The 15,521-nt window shown below is 32.4% G+C and overlaps 2 protein-coding genes across 4 annotated transcripts; both read left to right on the top strand.

The window, feature by feature from the left end:
* LOC104732956 (putative 4-hydroxy-4-methyl-2-oxoglutarate aldolase 3) lies at nucleotides 2,697-4,534 on the top strand. Of its 2 annotated transcripts, none has more exons than XM_010452564.2 (2): nucleotides 2,697-2,762; nucleotides 3,814-4,534. In XM_010452564.2, the coding sequence occupies exon 2, from the start codon at nucleotides 3,837-3,839 to the stop codon at nucleotides 4,335-4,337; it is 501 nt and encodes a 166-aa protein (XP_010450866.1). In that variant the 5' UTR covers nucleotides 2,697-2,762; nucleotides 3,814-3,836; the 3' UTR covers nucleotides 4,338-4,534. The 2 variants fall into 2 exon arrangements, with proteins under 2 accessions (XP_010450866.1, XP_010450872.1); XM_010452570.2 differs by lacking the exon at nucleotides 2,697-2,762 and adding an exon at nucleotides 2,784-2,880.
* On the top strand, nucleotides 7,207-11,668 carry LOC104732940. 2 transcript variants are annotated; one of them, XM_010452547.2, is made up of 4 exons: nucleotides 7,207-7,319; nucleotides 8,179-8,414; nucleotides 8,883-9,852; nucleotides 9,969-11,668. In XM_010452547.2, the coding sequence occupies exons 2-4, from the start codon at nucleotides 8,287-8,289 to the stop codon at nucleotides 11,325-11,327; spliced, it is 2,457 nt and encodes an 818-aa protein (XP_010450849.1). In that variant the 5' UTR covers nucleotides 7,207-7,319; nucleotides 8,179-8,286; the 3' UTR covers nucleotides 11,328-11,668. The 2 variants fall into 2 exon arrangements, with proteins under 2 accessions (XP_010450849.1, XP_010450857.1); XM_010452555.2 differs by lacking the exon at nucleotides 7,207-7,319 and adding an exon at nucleotides 7,374-7,509.

Raw genomic sequence — 15,521 nt, 5'->3', positions numbered from 1 at the left:
TGTGACGGTACTAACAAACAATAAAACTACACGTTTAAATCAAATAATTTACCATTGTTTTATCGTCAACAACATACTCGAATCATGATGTTGCGACGACATTTACAAAATAAATAAGTTAATTTTTCGATCACTTGTTTACTATTTTTGAAAATAAAAATTACTAATTTTTAATTTCAAAAATAATAAAATAATGGAAAGAAAGTAAATCTTCTTACTCACATTGTTTTAGCATCACATTTATGTATTTTCATCAAAAAAAACAAAAAAGCGTGTTTTTGTAACTGTTATTCAGTTTTAACTTTTTAAGTCATGTGACAACAATGACCATCTTAAAATAATTTCTATGAGCTATTTATATATATAACTAGTTGTACTCTTGGGAATAATATTTGTCTTTTTTAATTTACGTACCAAAATCATAATAGTTTAGTGGAACACTCGAAGTTCAAACTAAAAATATGAAACTAAAGACGCAACATAAGATCTATATGGCAACCAAATCTTTCGACTTCAATCGACAAGACGTAAAACAATAACATTTTTGAAATATAGACATGTTCTCTCAACTTCTCATCATACATGCATGTGGTTTTTTAGATGAAACGTATATAAACCTAAAATTGCAAAATAAGGAGATCCGTTTACAAAACCATTGCTAACTTCAAGATATTCAAAATCTGACATAACTCTTTAGTAACTTGTAACTGATCCATGAAACACGAAAAAAAACATTAAACGAACAGATGAACTTCAGAGCCAGACAAATATACTTTTACAAAATAATATGATACATACGTTAAAGACGTTGGTATCTGTTTTTTTTTTTTAATCTTGTTGTCAAGTTTAACGTTCCCTTAATATAAGATCATATTTTTGTATATATATGAAGTAAAGAAGAAGAAAACAAATGACTAACGTGCGTTAGGGGAATTTTAGGTAATAAAGGAAGTTTCTAATTTAATAGAAATGTGAAATGACTTTAATTATAACCTTAAATTGAATATTAAATTGGAAATTGAGGACGAGGCAGTTTTTATTCCAAAAAACCCGGTCAAAAAAGAGACATTGACCAAGCCTCTTTTAATTTCTCTTTCTATATATTTTTTTTTTTTTTTTACTTTAATTTGTTTTTTTTGTCCTTTTAAGAGCCGCAAATTATCCCGTAACGGAGCTGTGACCTCCTTACGAAAAAACACCACTCATGTGACAGACAAAGCACGGTTGTGGCGTGGTGTACCTCTTTCTTTCCCTCTATTTTTTTTCTTTTCTTTTTTCTTCTGTAAGATATTTTTGTATATTTTGACAATGTGGGACCCGCAAAACGAACTTTGAAAGGACAGTGGATCGACGGCTCTGATGTCTTGTCAGTTTTTGTTTTAGGTGTTCAAACTCAAACAAGTCCGGTCCTAACCAAACCGATTTTGAGATATTCAATTCAAAAAACAAAACTATACCTTAACTTAATAGTATGATTTAGATGGATTATTTTTATTATTTAATATGATTTAAATGGATTATATCCAAAACATTGCATGATCTCCAAAACTGAACTAAAAACCTAATTATTTTCCTAAAGTTATAATATATATGACTAAAATCCAAATTTGAATCCAAGCTAAAAATAGGAAGCGTACCAAATCATCATTTGTAAATTAAATGTAGAAAAAGAAAGCTGTATGAGTTTGTTTCTCCTCTAAAACATCAACTTACAGAATGTGGATTCTAGTTTATGTTAAGAGTTGTAAAGAGAACTTTATTTTAGTTTTAAAATTTGTAAAGAATCTATTTAATCTGATTTTTTGAGGAGGAAAAATGGGGGGTTTTTAGAAAACAAAATGCAAATACTATTTAGAATATATCCTACTAATAAGGGCTAATATAATATTTTGAATATTCGTATTATTATTCATAAACCGGAAATTCTAAGAAACCGAAAAATCAAACCGAATCCAAACGCAAACCAAGATTGAACACAGTTATCATTTATCACTACTACTGTGTCTGTAGCTCCTCTCCAATGTGTAAACTTGAGTTTAAACTTTACATCACAAGGCCCATTAGGCCCGTTATATTGATTGACCCAGCGGACTTCTTTTGACTATCCCATGAGGGAACCAAATTAGTCAGTTGAGACTTGAGAAACAATACAAAAAAAAAAAAAAATTCAATGAGTGGATCCGAGAAAAGTGGGTCGGATTGAAAAAACCCGCACCGACGGGTTTAACGATAGGAGGAGGACCAAGTGGTTTCTAATGGCACAAGCTTCTATGAAAGATTGTTTTTCAGTAAATGGATAGGCTGACACGAAGAAGAAGCTGACCTCACCCGTTTACTTGGGTCGATTGTATATATACACATACATGTACATATCGTCGTTGAGAATTTTCAGAAAGCCGAAATCTTTGGAGCTCAAATCTCTCTCTCTCTCTCTCTCTCTCTCTCTCTCTCTCTCTCTCTCTCTCTCTCTCTCTCTCTCTCTCTCTCTCTCTCTCTCTCTCTCTCTCTCTCTCTCTCTCTCTCTCTCTCTCTCTCTCTCTCTCTCTCTCTCTCTCTCTCTCTCTCTCTCTCTCTCTCTCTCTCTCTCTCTCTCTCTCTCTCTCTCTCTCTCTCTCTCTCTCTCTCTCTCTCTCTCTCTCTCTCTCTCTCTCTCTCTCTCTCTCTCTCTCTCTCTCTCTCTCTCTCTCTCTCTCTCTCTCTCTCTCTCTCTCTCTCTCTCTCTCTCTCTCTCTCTCTCTCTCTCTCTCTCTCTCTCTCTTTTGGTAATTTCTTCTGCTTCCTCTTATGAAAAAGATTTGATTTTGTTGAAATCCATACCAATTCTGTTGATATATCGATGTTTAAGATGGGTTCAGTTTATGTTTTCCTTCTAAAGAAACGGTTCTTTTCTTACTCTATTAAAAAGGTTCAATTTTTTTTTTTTTTTCTAGGTTTTTAAGTAAAATTTGAGTTTGCTTTTAAGGGTTAGTCTAAATTTAGAAGGGTCTCCTTTGGGCTTTGTTATTGTTTAGTGAATATTTGATTTACTGTTTCAGCCGTATAAGTTAACTTGGAATTGTTGTGCTTTGGACAAAAATAGAAACAATTCAGTACTATTAAGGTTCATGTAGCTTTGTTTTATTTAGACAAATGGGTTTGATTTTGGATGTTTCCATTGTTTTCTTGGTATGTACATGTATAAGTTTATCGTTTGGTATCTAGTCCAGTAGTCGGGGAAAGAAGTAATTTAAAGGTTGTTTATAGTATCCGGCTTAACCCTCGTAGATAATAGACAAAGCTTGTGTTCTTCTTACTTGATATCAGACTTAAGAGTCAAGCAAACAGTTATCAATTCAGTCAACTGTTAAAATTTTTTAGGGCATTACATTTCACAAGTTGTTTATAATTTGAATGGCTCTGCTTTCTTTGAGCCTGAGGAATTGATCCAAATCTCAGCCTCTTCCAAGTCTGGCTTTAACAGCACGGGTCTTATGCAAAGAGTTGCACATGTTTTTATTGATAAATCATATGCTTGCCTTTTAATTCTCGTTTTGTCTTTTGATGTTTTGGCTCATCATACGCTTTTCTTGAACTTATATTCTGAGACTTTGTGTATTTCTGGTTAGATCTTGTCATCAGCTTTCAAGTGCATTTGTTTAGAGTCAGTAACAAAAATGATTCCTTTTTGGCATCTTGAATCACCCAAATTATTCATGTTGATGGAGAAATTCCAAATGAGCATGAGAACTCTTGTCTGTGTTTAGTTTGTTTTGCTATTTTCATCAGTTTCTCTCAGTTCCCTACTCTAATCCGTCTTGTGATTCCCAAATGCAGAACACACAAACACACATTTTCCCATGGCTGCATTTGCAACTGCAGAAGCGTGTGACAGCAACGCAGAACTAATATCAAACGGAGACTTACGCGCTCTCCACCCAATCTTCAAGATGTATGGCCAAAGAAGATGCTTCTCAGGACCAATCGTGACTCTCAAGGTCTTTGAAGACAACGTCCTCGTCAGAAACCAACTAGAAACGAAAGGAGAAGGCGGAGTCTTAGTTATAGACGGTGGTGGAAGCATGAGATGTGCGCTTGTTGGAGGAAACCTCGGACAGTTAGCTCAGAACAACGGGTGGGCTGGAATTGTTGTGAATGGATGCGTTAGAGATGTGGACGAGATCAATGATTGCGATGTTGGGGTTAGGGCCTTGGGATCTAACCCATTGAAGTCTACTAAGAAAGGTCATGGTGAGAAGAATGTGCCGGTTCATATTGGAGGAACTTTGATTAGAGATGGAGAGTGGCTTTATGCTGATAGTGATGGTGTCTTGATCTCCAAGACCGAACTCTCCGTTTGATTCAGACTGTTTCCATCGACGACATTGCTAAGACAGTCTGCAGCTTCTCTTGAAGCAAAGCTATTCGAATTCTTAATCATCTTGCTTAATGTTTCCCAAATAATTTATTTCTTGCAATATACTTATGTAGTTATGTTTTGTTAAATGTTACTATTATATCATACAAAATAAAATATAAAACCTTACTCTATTTTTTAGTGAACTTTGAAACGTGAATCATGTGATAAATAAATATGGACCATATCCAATCGGTAATGAAAAAGTTGGTTTAAATAATTGCACTTTTTTTTTCTTCCTCATTAAATGAAAGAGATCAATAAGTCAATACATGTGTTGTATACATTACACAACAAAGATTTATTTCATACTAGAAAGGGAGTGTTAAATATTCGATCATCGATTATGATTTATACTGAAATTAAAACATACTTGTTAACTCGTGTAAATCATTGTAAATATAGATAGAGGCAAGTAAAAAAATTTCCATTTACTTGAATGTGAATACAAAATTCTGCTAATATCAGGTTTGAAAGAAGAATACATATCGTGGTGGACCAACTACTTTTTATGGAATTGAAACAATTGAATTAAAATTCTATAATCAAATTCATACCGAACCAAACAAAATAAGATCAGATTTTATTTGTCACGTTAATTTCGGTTCACTCATTTTTTTTTCGACCAACACACATCGAAGACGTACGGAACAATCGGTGCTCCCCGTTAATAATAGAAAAAATTGGTATCATAAATATTTATCAAAAACAAAAACAAAAAAAAGAAGAAGAATAGTAATAAATAAAGTATATGTCAAGGATAAGAAATAAATTATGAATTTATGTTCCGTCACAATAAATAAAAGCATCATAAAAAGTTAGACAGACCACACCATCATCATATGTCTATGCCATTTGATAATTTGACGTATGTGGACATTTCATGAAATAAAAAATAAAATAAAATTCTTTTAACACTAGTTTTGTTTGTTTTCATTTACATGGTATCTAGGATAATAGTCTACCCTCAAATTAAAATAATATAACTTTTTCTAGCATATTTTTGTATCTATCGAATCTTCTAAATCAAAAGTGAAAATAATAATGTTGAGATATGTTTTCTGTTTAATATAACATAATAATTTGATGCTGTTTGGCTTTTTTTTTTTTTTTTTTTTAACCAGCAGAATGTTTAAATTTTCAAAAGCGAAATAGTTTTTATATATTTTTGGATGACATGACACTCTAGTAAACAAAAATAAGTAAATTCTAAAGTTCTAATCCATACATATCTATTCACTCTATCTTTGAAGAATTTTGGAGAAGTGCTAATTGTGATGGAACTTGTTAATCAAAAGCTATAAACGGATGTTTCTTGTGATTTATCATTGCGATTAAGAAGCTATACTATCCTTTTTATTTTTACTTATTTTTTTGGTGTCTTGCTTCAATCCATTACTTTTTCAAAAAAATTCATTCATTATTACTACACAAAATATAAAATGTCGTGTAGCGATGGAATGAATTATGGGACCTCCAATAAGTCCCATAGGGCATGGAATATGACTTAACGAGGAAAATGATGTTTGACTAAAAATCATCATTTGTTTATCCCTTACGTTTCCACACAATGGCACTCTCTTCTTTATTTAGATTATTATTATATGATATATTTTTTTTTCTTAATTTCTCTAATAATGTTGATGATTTGCGACAATTCTGGCTGTTTATATACTAAAAAGATCGATATATAAGATATCTCATAAGTTTATATACTCTATATATTGATCATGTAAGAACTTGTATTTGCTTTCAAACTAAGAATAGCTTGTAAATTTTAGGAATGCACAAACATATGGCCATCCAGCTTTTCAAACACTTGGATCCCTTTTTCTTACACTCTTGGACATCATGTCTTCATATTGAGTCTAAAATGAAAGTCTTTCTTCATTTGTATGTCTTTTCTATGATTCCAAATTCTTCGACCACTTACACAGTCTTTATAACTTAAACGTTGGAGAATCTTTGGGACGATATACCTTCATATCATCCCAAGATATCATAGCCATTCGTTTAATTTATATGCTCCACTTTAAATATCTTTCAAAGATCTTCTATTACCTATGATTCTAGATTCATATTCCTAGCTAGCGACATCACATAAGAAATCATCTTAATGTCATTTGAAAATGTCATCCACCAATTAATGCTTGTTACAAAAACAGATAATTTTTGTTTTACAAACGGTCTCGTTCCAAAGAATTTGTCCCGAAAACTAAAGTTAGTCAACCTAAACATGCAAGTGAAAATCATATTTGCTATTTGATGGTCTCAAAATTTCATTCCTACATATCCCTTTACGTACGATTCATATGTTTAGAGTTTTGAGCATATAGAAATGTATAACATCTACGCAAGGAGAAAATTTAAACCCAAACCAAAAAAAATCTTCATTACTTATGATATATATAGATAAAAGTTTCATAATTTATTACACATTAAATTTTTTGAAGAATTATTGCATTTTGTATAAAAGAAACATATGATAGAAACCATTTCCTAAACAAACAAAAAATAGTAAATAAGCAGACCTCTATTGTCTCGTTCAGTTCAGGCCTAGAAGTGGAAAATAAAATAATAGTTATGACGAAATAAATGCATTTAAATTTTTTTAAAAAAATTCAGAGAAAAAAAAGAAAAAAACTATTTAGGAATTCACACAGCTCACTTACAGACAGACGAAAGGAACAGCGACGAGGAAAAATGAAAATAAATAAAAATCATTTAAACATTTTTTTCTCTTTTTAAACTTTAGTCTCTATTTTTTAATAAACAGTACTATGTATGTTTATTAAATATACTTAGGGAACCTGATACCACTTTGATGTGTTAGTGCGTGGTTCTTGTTCATCTCTCTCTCTCTAAGAAAATCTTTTCTTCTGCCAAGAAAAAAAACCATTTTTGAAATAATCAAATCCTCTAAAAGGTTTGTGTGTAATATTTATAGTGATTCAATTTCTATCTCTGCAAAATTTTATATGAACAAACTCTCTACTTCTTTTTTTCTTGTTCTACTTCTTTGTTTTTTTTTGTACTGTGTCGCCGATTTACAGTTTTCTAGTTCTTAATCTTTGTTAAGTTCCAAAGATCCAAACTTTGTATTCTTCAAAATATTGGTATGCAAAATATCTTTACTCCTCTGTAAGTTTTTTAGTATTTTATGATCCATTTTTTTTTTGTCTTCTGTTCATAGCATTATAAAAAGAGGGTTTGGTTTTGTTTGGTTTTGTTATATTTCTTGGATTCTTAATTTTTCTCTCTAGATTTGTTTGTTATAATCTCATGCTACAAATAGCTTGTAAGGGTTTGTGTTTTGATTTTACCCTTTTTTCATATATCTCAAATAGTTTCTGGGGAAAAAAAATCTGAATGATCTTTGGTTTTTATAATCCACCAGATGGTTTGTTTTAGTTTAGTACTGTCAGTTTCCTACACTCTTTGAGATCTATTGGTCTCTTATTGAGATGTCTTTTTGAGTTTTTATTTGCATAAAATAACACTCCAATCAGATTGGAAACTGATGGCTTCTTAAAAGGGGAAATTTTTTTGTTATAGAATAAAAATCCAATCTTTTGATTGTTCCTTTGTTTGTGATCTCCTTCACCAATTCGACCCAGATACTTGAAAATCTCACCCACTAATCCTAATTTTATTCTCTGTTTTCTCTCCCCATTCACATGAAATAATATTTTCTTTTACAAGCAAGATCTTATAATCATGTGTCTTCAGACCAAAAGAGTTTTAGAAAAATAACAGTTGTTGTTGTTGTTGTAACTCTATTTCAGGTATCATAGGCTGACAAAATTTTTGGTAAATATAAGAAGATCTGGTGTTATGCAGAAGAGCAGGGACAAGTTTAAAAGTGAAGTGAATAGTAACAGTGGAAGAAACAAATGTTCTTATCATCCACTGATCAACAAAACCCTTCAAACAATCATCTATCATCTTCTTCTGATTTCTTACATCTGACCAACTCTAGTGATGAGTTAGGTCAATCACATCTTTCAAGTTTCTCCATCAGGTAAAAGTTTCTTTCTTTTTTTTTTCTCCGATTTTGTTGGGGTTTTATGGAAGAAGAAGAAGAAGAAGTCAACAGTTTCTTCTTTCACCATTGTTTTAGGCTAAAGTCTTTAGCTTTCTTGTTAGGTCTGATCATCTTTTCTTCTCATCCATTCAATTTTGCTTAATGAGTCAGATTCAAAGCAAGAAGCTTTTTTTTTTTTCTCTTTCACCTTCTGTGATTATGTGACTGGTATTAAGTTTTTGTTTGACTATTCTTCACATCTTTTTTCTTTGATCCGTTGGTCCATACCGTGTGCGTTGATCTGAACGAGGCTCAGTATTATATATCATCAAAGGAACAAACTTTTCTTTGTTATGTCATGTCTCTCAGAAGTTTTTTTTTTCTTTTTAAAGCCTGTACCCTTGTTTTGTCTGGTTGTTTGTTGTACTAATGGTTTATAATTTGGTCTTTGTGATGTTTTTGCAGAGATTATGCATTTAGTAACCGAACCAAGAACATCAAGAAAAATTGGCCTTTCTCCTCAACAAGTTTGCAACTTTGTTTGAAACATGGCTTAATTGATCCATTGCCACCGATTCAAGTGAAGAAGCTAAGCATAAATCATGTGGAAGCGATAAGTAGTAACAAGAGAAAGTCGGAGAAACTTTGCTCTAATCAGACATTATTGGAGACTACTAAACAAGGCTTTGAGAATGGTTTGTTGGCGAGTGGTTCGAAATCCAAAATACAAGTAGCTATGATGGCTAACAAGAATCCTAGAAAAAAGTGTGGGTTGGTGGTTGTGAAACCTGGAGCCTGTGTGGATCATAGTGGATCAAAAGAAGATCATAGTTGCCTCTTTTCAGTTTCTGAATCTATGGCTTTGAGAACTTGTCCCATCTGCAAAACCTTCTCGTCTGCTTCTAACACCACTTTAAATGCTCACATCGATCAGTGTCTGTCAGTTGACTCGGTTGAACAGCAGCAGCCAATTAGTAAGCCAAACAGGCCTAAGACTAAGCCTCGGTTGAAAGTTAAGTCAATGATCGATATCTATGCTTCTGCAAAAGCAGGCACATTAGAAGATCTTGACAAAAGAAATGGAACAAACTGGGTTATGATTTCGAGCTGCTCCAACCGGGTTGTCTCTGATAATAAGCCTGACGTGTTCAGCAAAGGAAAGAAGCGGAGTGTAATGCGTGTTCGCATTGACGAAGAGGCTGCTGGCATTGGACCTGTTTACATCGATGCTAAAGGCCAAAAACTGCGGATTTTATCTGAGTTTAGTGAGAAAAATTCTGATCCATCAAGTAAGCATGAAGATGGTAGTGATAAGAAGTCTTGTAGCGAAAGTAAAGGGAGTAAAAGCTTTAGGAAAAAACTCCCGGGAAAGAAATATCACAAGTATCCTAAACTAGTTCGTCAAAGCAGAAAAGGCAAAGGCAATGCTTTAGAGGTATGCTTTCATTTGACCTCTCATTGTTTTCTGGTAATTTATGCAATTGTAGGATCCGTACTTGATTTGTTGCTATAGTCTTAATGTTTTGTTTAACAAAATCACTTGTGTAACAGATACCGGATTATCAAAGAGGATATTTTGAAGAAGGTAAAGACTTTGAGAGGTCAGAAACTTCAGGTCTTGGTCACCGTAGAAGGATGATACCAAAACGTCGTCTTTCAAGACATGGAAATAAGAATGGGACAAAAACTTGTGATCAGCCATTTGAGATTGAGCATTCATTGTCAGAAGATCATCTTGTGCTAAGAGGTCCAAGTAATGTGAATACTGATTTGTCCGAGACAGTTTCTTCTCCTTCAAACAGTCAAGGCTCATGGAGAATTTGTGGGGAGAGCCAAGTCTCTGGAAAGAGCTTGGCTTTCTCTAGGAACAAAAGCATTGATGAAAGGGATTCATTTGTAGCAAATCCCTTGAGATGTTCAATACCTGTGGATAAGGAGTTTTCATCCAAGGCAAAAGGCTTCATGAAGTTCAAGAAAGCTCGGTTGGGTTTCTCAGAGAATGAAGATGAAGAAGATGAAGAAGATGAAGAAGATGCAGGGAAATGGGAGTCTGAAATGAGTCAAGAATGTGATCTGAGAGATTATGAGGATTGGGATGATGATGGAGAAGGTGATAAGTTTGTACTAAGCTCAAATCCTTTATTTAGTGGGGAAGACAATGATCATGAAAGCTATGAAGATAGTGGTAATAACAAAGAAGATGATGATATGTTGCACAATTCTAATGATGCAGAAGTTGAGTTTGAAAGCATGATTTATGAGAAAACTGGTTGCCAAACTGCGGAACAAGACAGCTCGTTTATGGAGGTTGATCCCATTCCCATTCCAGGACCTCCAGGCTCTTTTTTAGCAAGCCCTTGGGATATGGCAACTGATGCAGTTGAACATCATGGAAACTCTTCAGTTATCACAAGCCAAGTCCAATCTTCACAAGATCAGCTTGATCTCACTGACAGAAACTCATCAGAATCACCTGTTTCAGCAATTTCAAACTTTGCAGCTCCTGAAACACAGATTCTTCATAACATCGTCACCATTGACAAGAGGCCTTCCAGATTCAGAGACAATGATCAATCATGTTGTTGCCAAAGAAAGGAGAAAGCTTTTGAAGAGATACCATTAGGCCAACCACCACCACACATGATCCAACAAGATTTGGATCTCCTGAGTAAGCCTGTGCCAGTGATTACTTCAAATCCCAATCCGGTGTTGCGGCTAATGGGAAAGGATTTGATGGTTATGAACCAAAGGGAAGAAGAGCCTTCACACAAAGAATCAAGTCCAAAACCAACCTCTCAGTTTCTAGATCTCTCTAAGACACAACAAGTGTCTCCTTCTGTCCTTCATCGTCCTTATGGTGGAAACGGTTTATATTTCGATCCCAGCACAAGCTTCTACAACATTCCATGAAAAAATATCTGATCAAGAACTCTACTTGTCTTGAAGATACTATATTCCACGGCATTTCAGATCAAAGTCCAGGCAAGATCCTTAAAGCTTGAGATATAGAGAAGCTAGTCTCTCCTCCTCATCATTCAACTTCAAGATCTCATGTATCTCTCTGTTATATAAAGAGGTTGAGAATCTCAAAGAGACTGCTTTAGAAGAAATGGTGACATAGATTCTCATTCTTATTAGGATATGAGAACTCCACCAAGGTAATGGACCCTGCTTTTGTAATGGTTTCAAAGATTTAAAAATATGAAAGTTATTATAATGTTATGAAAACGAATTTTAAATAATTTTGATATGAGTTAACATCATTATGATGCTTCTCTTTATTTAGATATATAATTTATATGGTTGAAATCATATGAGGTAGTCAAGATCATAGTCACCGTCATGACATACATTATGTATACGCAAGAACGCAATTCTTTTTCTTTTTTCCTAACTCATTCCTTGTTTGAGACTGCAAACATATAAACTTTATTACAAACATATATATTTAGATGGACAAGTTTTTTTTATAAAACAACAAACAAAAATAGTTGCATTTTGGCGTAGATTAGCTGTTTTCTTGTCACAAGAAAATTTTAATAAAATTGGGAAATATTTGTAGTGAAAAATAATTTTCGTAGAGATGAGTACAACCACAACGGCTATATTGCATGCGCAGTTTCAAAATTATTTGCTTATTATCATATGCTTCTCACTCCATCATCCATGTGTGTATATATTGTCTTCTTTTGTTTTTACATTATGTATGTATAGTGAATGCAGATATTTACATTTACATACGATATATATAATAGTGGCCGACCTTTTAAGTTATTTTTCTCCGGTCCATAAAAAGAATTTAAGCAACTAACTTGTCAGCAATACTGTTAAATGATCCATGCATGCATCGATAATTCAATTAGTTAGAAAAATGTTACTCGATGATGTTAGATCCAAATTCAAATGCTACTGTTTATATTAGTTTTTGAGAGAGATACTCCTGCATCAAAAGAGGTATATATATATATATATATATATGTCCACTATACCCAAAGGAAACATTGGTCCTAAAATTCAACTATGTTGTTTTTGAAAGTCCCACTAACTCCTAAATAATTACAACTTGTGGCAACATTTGACCGTTTGGAAAAAGTTATTATCATGAAAGATTTATTATACTATAAGATAAAACGACTAGTTGAAAGTTGACACACACTATTGAATACTTAAAAGTTTTTTTTTTCTTTGGTCAACATATAAAAAGTATTTCATATTGACGAAAAAAAGCATTTTATATAATTATATTTAGTTTGATGGCCAACTTTGTTCCTATATTTAAGGTTTTGTAATACTTAATTACGACATTATAAAAGTCATATAACAACAACATTACATAACAGCACATCTTAACTTGAAAGTTCTCTTTTAGTCTTGTAAACAAAATTATATCAGATTTTGTATGTATAATAACTAAATTAGGCGCCGACAAAATAATAATGAAGATTCAGGTTGGCAGCTAGCTAGCTAACTTCCATCGAGAGAAATTTTTAGTCGACATATATAAGCAATAAATTTAATTAGTATGAAAAATAAACAATAATTTAAACGATATGCAGTATCAAGATTCAAGAAATTCCGAAGATATGAATCTAACAATAATTTAGAAGAACTAACAAGTACCTACCTCATCCAACTGTGTCTAAGGGCCGACTCTGATAATATATACCTGATCTATTAATATATAATTATGTATCATTAGGTTCACCCAAAATGACTTAGTTTGAAATTTAAAAACCATTTTTTTGTTTATTTGGATTAATTTTACAATATCATCATTTTCGTAATAATGTATGAGTTTTAACTATATAGTAGAAAACAATCATTAGTGATACCAAACCACAATATACAAAAATCCATATTATGCAAGATTTGATGGACCTTTTTCCTCACAAAATAAACCACAAAAAAAACATTAATTAATACTTATATATAGTCTCTGGCGTCTCAGAATAGATATAGAAAGAAACCAAAAATTTTGACAATCAAATAAGTTTTCAATTATTTTTGATAAAAGAACAATATTTCGGATTTTTCTTTTGACATCTAACATTTCTGAAATAGATTTATATATATATATATATATAAGTATATAAAATAACTTAAAAACAAAAATTAATTGTACGAATGCTGAATGCAGCAGTCGTATGTCCCATTAACCACTATAATTTGTAAACCGCTTTTTTAAGAATTTGTGTTGATGTTATTTAAAGCGGGTCACTTAGCGGTTGGCGTGAAGATCGTGAATTAAACAAGAGTCGAAATGTTGGTTTTGGTTCTCCCATTGGTAGCTTTACGCAATTAAAAAAAGAGCGCTAAATCGCGCGTTGTTCTAAGCATATTTAAAAGCACGAAACCTATGATATAATAGAACTTTAATATATACTGTATTAATTTGGTGCACATTTCGTTGCTATTAAATTAATATGGCACTAGGATAAGTTAAAATTTTATATGTTTTATATATTTCACGATTTCCAGATTATATCATATATGTAACTTTCAGATTCCATACACCATACAATGAATGATTTGCAACACATCAGTGATAAAACATTAGGAGATCTATAATTTATATATATATGTACGATTATTAAAATCTCATGCTCTGTAAGTACTAAAAATCACATCAATGACAGACATTACGTTTGGTCACCCTTTGAGATGGTGTTATATGGCGTTTCGTCCATGTAGGCAATATAATTGAATTTAGGAAGAATATGTCTTCTAATAATTTGTAACATATACAACTTAATGAACCCCATCTTTTACAACAAAAACGTGACATTCATACAAGAACTTCACCACAAACTTGTATACATTGATTTTACACGAAACATATATACAGTATATGCTAATTTCGAATCAAAGATTGATTCAAATCCCCCTCCCTCTCTCTCTATCTCTTCCTTATATATATATATAGTAGATAGCTAGGAATATAGGTAGGAGTCATACATACGGTATGGCTGAAATAATTTAAAAGATTGTGCACATGCATATACATGCATGCATGACACAAATAAGATTTGGGTTAATCTCTTTCGCGCGTCCACGTCGAACCAACGTACCAACTATATTGTTGTATAGAGATACACCACTTTTGCATATTCATAACTTTTTTTTTAAGTATATTTCTGCGTTCATGCTTTTTCCCATGCTTGCTTATTTAAAAATTTCCGAATATATATCAGATTTCATAAGTTTCTATCATAAATCCTCCGAAGAGGCAAAGATAACATAAACAATTTTAAACTTCTTTTATTCCATCCAAAAGTTTAANGGCTGAAATAATTTAAAAGATTGTGCACATGCATATACATGCATGCATGACACAAATAAGATTTGGGTTAATCTCTTTCGCGCGTCCACGTCGAACCAACGTACCAACTATATTGTTGTATAGAGATACACCACTTTTGCATATTCATAACTTTTTTTTTAAGTATATTTCTGCGTTCATGCTTTTTCCCATGCTTGCTTATTTAAAAATTTCCGAATATATATCAGATTTCATAAGTTTCTATCATAAATCCTCCGAAGAGGCAAAGATAACATAAACAATTTTAAACTTCTTTTATTCCATCCAAAAGTTTAAATCGAGTTTTCAAAACATAAATAGAATAAAGCTTAATACTGTATTGGACCATTGGTTGTGGATAGGAACATATATCAATGCAACTACATATACTACTATAGTATCTTATACTATGTGTAAGATGCGCGTGTGAGTAAAAAAAGTGACCGATATTATCTAAAACGCGCTTTTGAGTTTTGTTCTTTGATGTTTGTACGAATATCATCAGTAAATAAGATTTTATTGGACGTACAAAATGATTTCGTTTCGGTTAAAGAAAAGAAGTAAAAATAGTAAAAAATGTTATAATAAAAAAAAAAAGAAGAGTAATTTAATAGAGAGAGTGGAGGAACAACGGCCCCCAAGATATTTTATTAGTTTTTATATTTTCTTAAGATTGATGTGATTGCGACGTGTCGCTTGCTTGTCTGCTTGGTAGATCCCACATCCATTTGCTACTTGGTAATTTTTTATTGAGCTTTTTGTTGGAATTCTTACTTTGACCTCTGTTTTACTCACAAAGGTTTGAT

Source organism: Camelina sativa, chromosome 2 (genome assembly GCF_000633955.1).
Source record: "Camelina sativa cultivar DH55 chromosome 2, Cs, whole genome shotgun sequence".
In the NCBI taxonomy this organism is placed as follows: Eukaryota; Viridiplantae; Streptophyta; class Magnoliopsida; order Brassicales; family Brassicaceae; genus Camelina; species Camelina sativa.
This window is presented reverse-complemented; position numbering and strand designations above follow the sequence as displayed.

Bases quoted from the DNA above. Each gene is read 5' to 3' on its own strand.
- LOC104732956 (XM_010452564.2), top strand. From the start codon at position 3,837: ATGGCTGCATTTGCAACTGCAGAAGCGTGTGACAGCAACGCAGAACTA.
- LOC104732940 (XM_010452547.2), top strand. From the start codon at position 8,287: ATGTTCTTATCATCCACTGATCAACAAAACCCTTCAAACAATCATCTA. The intron at 8,415-8,882 runs GTAAAAGTTTCT...ATGTTTTTGCAG, and splicing joins CTTTCAAGTTTCTCCATCAG to AGATTATGCATTTAGTAACC. The intron at 9,853-9,968 runs GTATGCTTTCAT...CTTGTGTAACAG, and splicing joins GCAAAGGCAATGCTTTAGAG to ATACCGGATTATCAAAGAGG.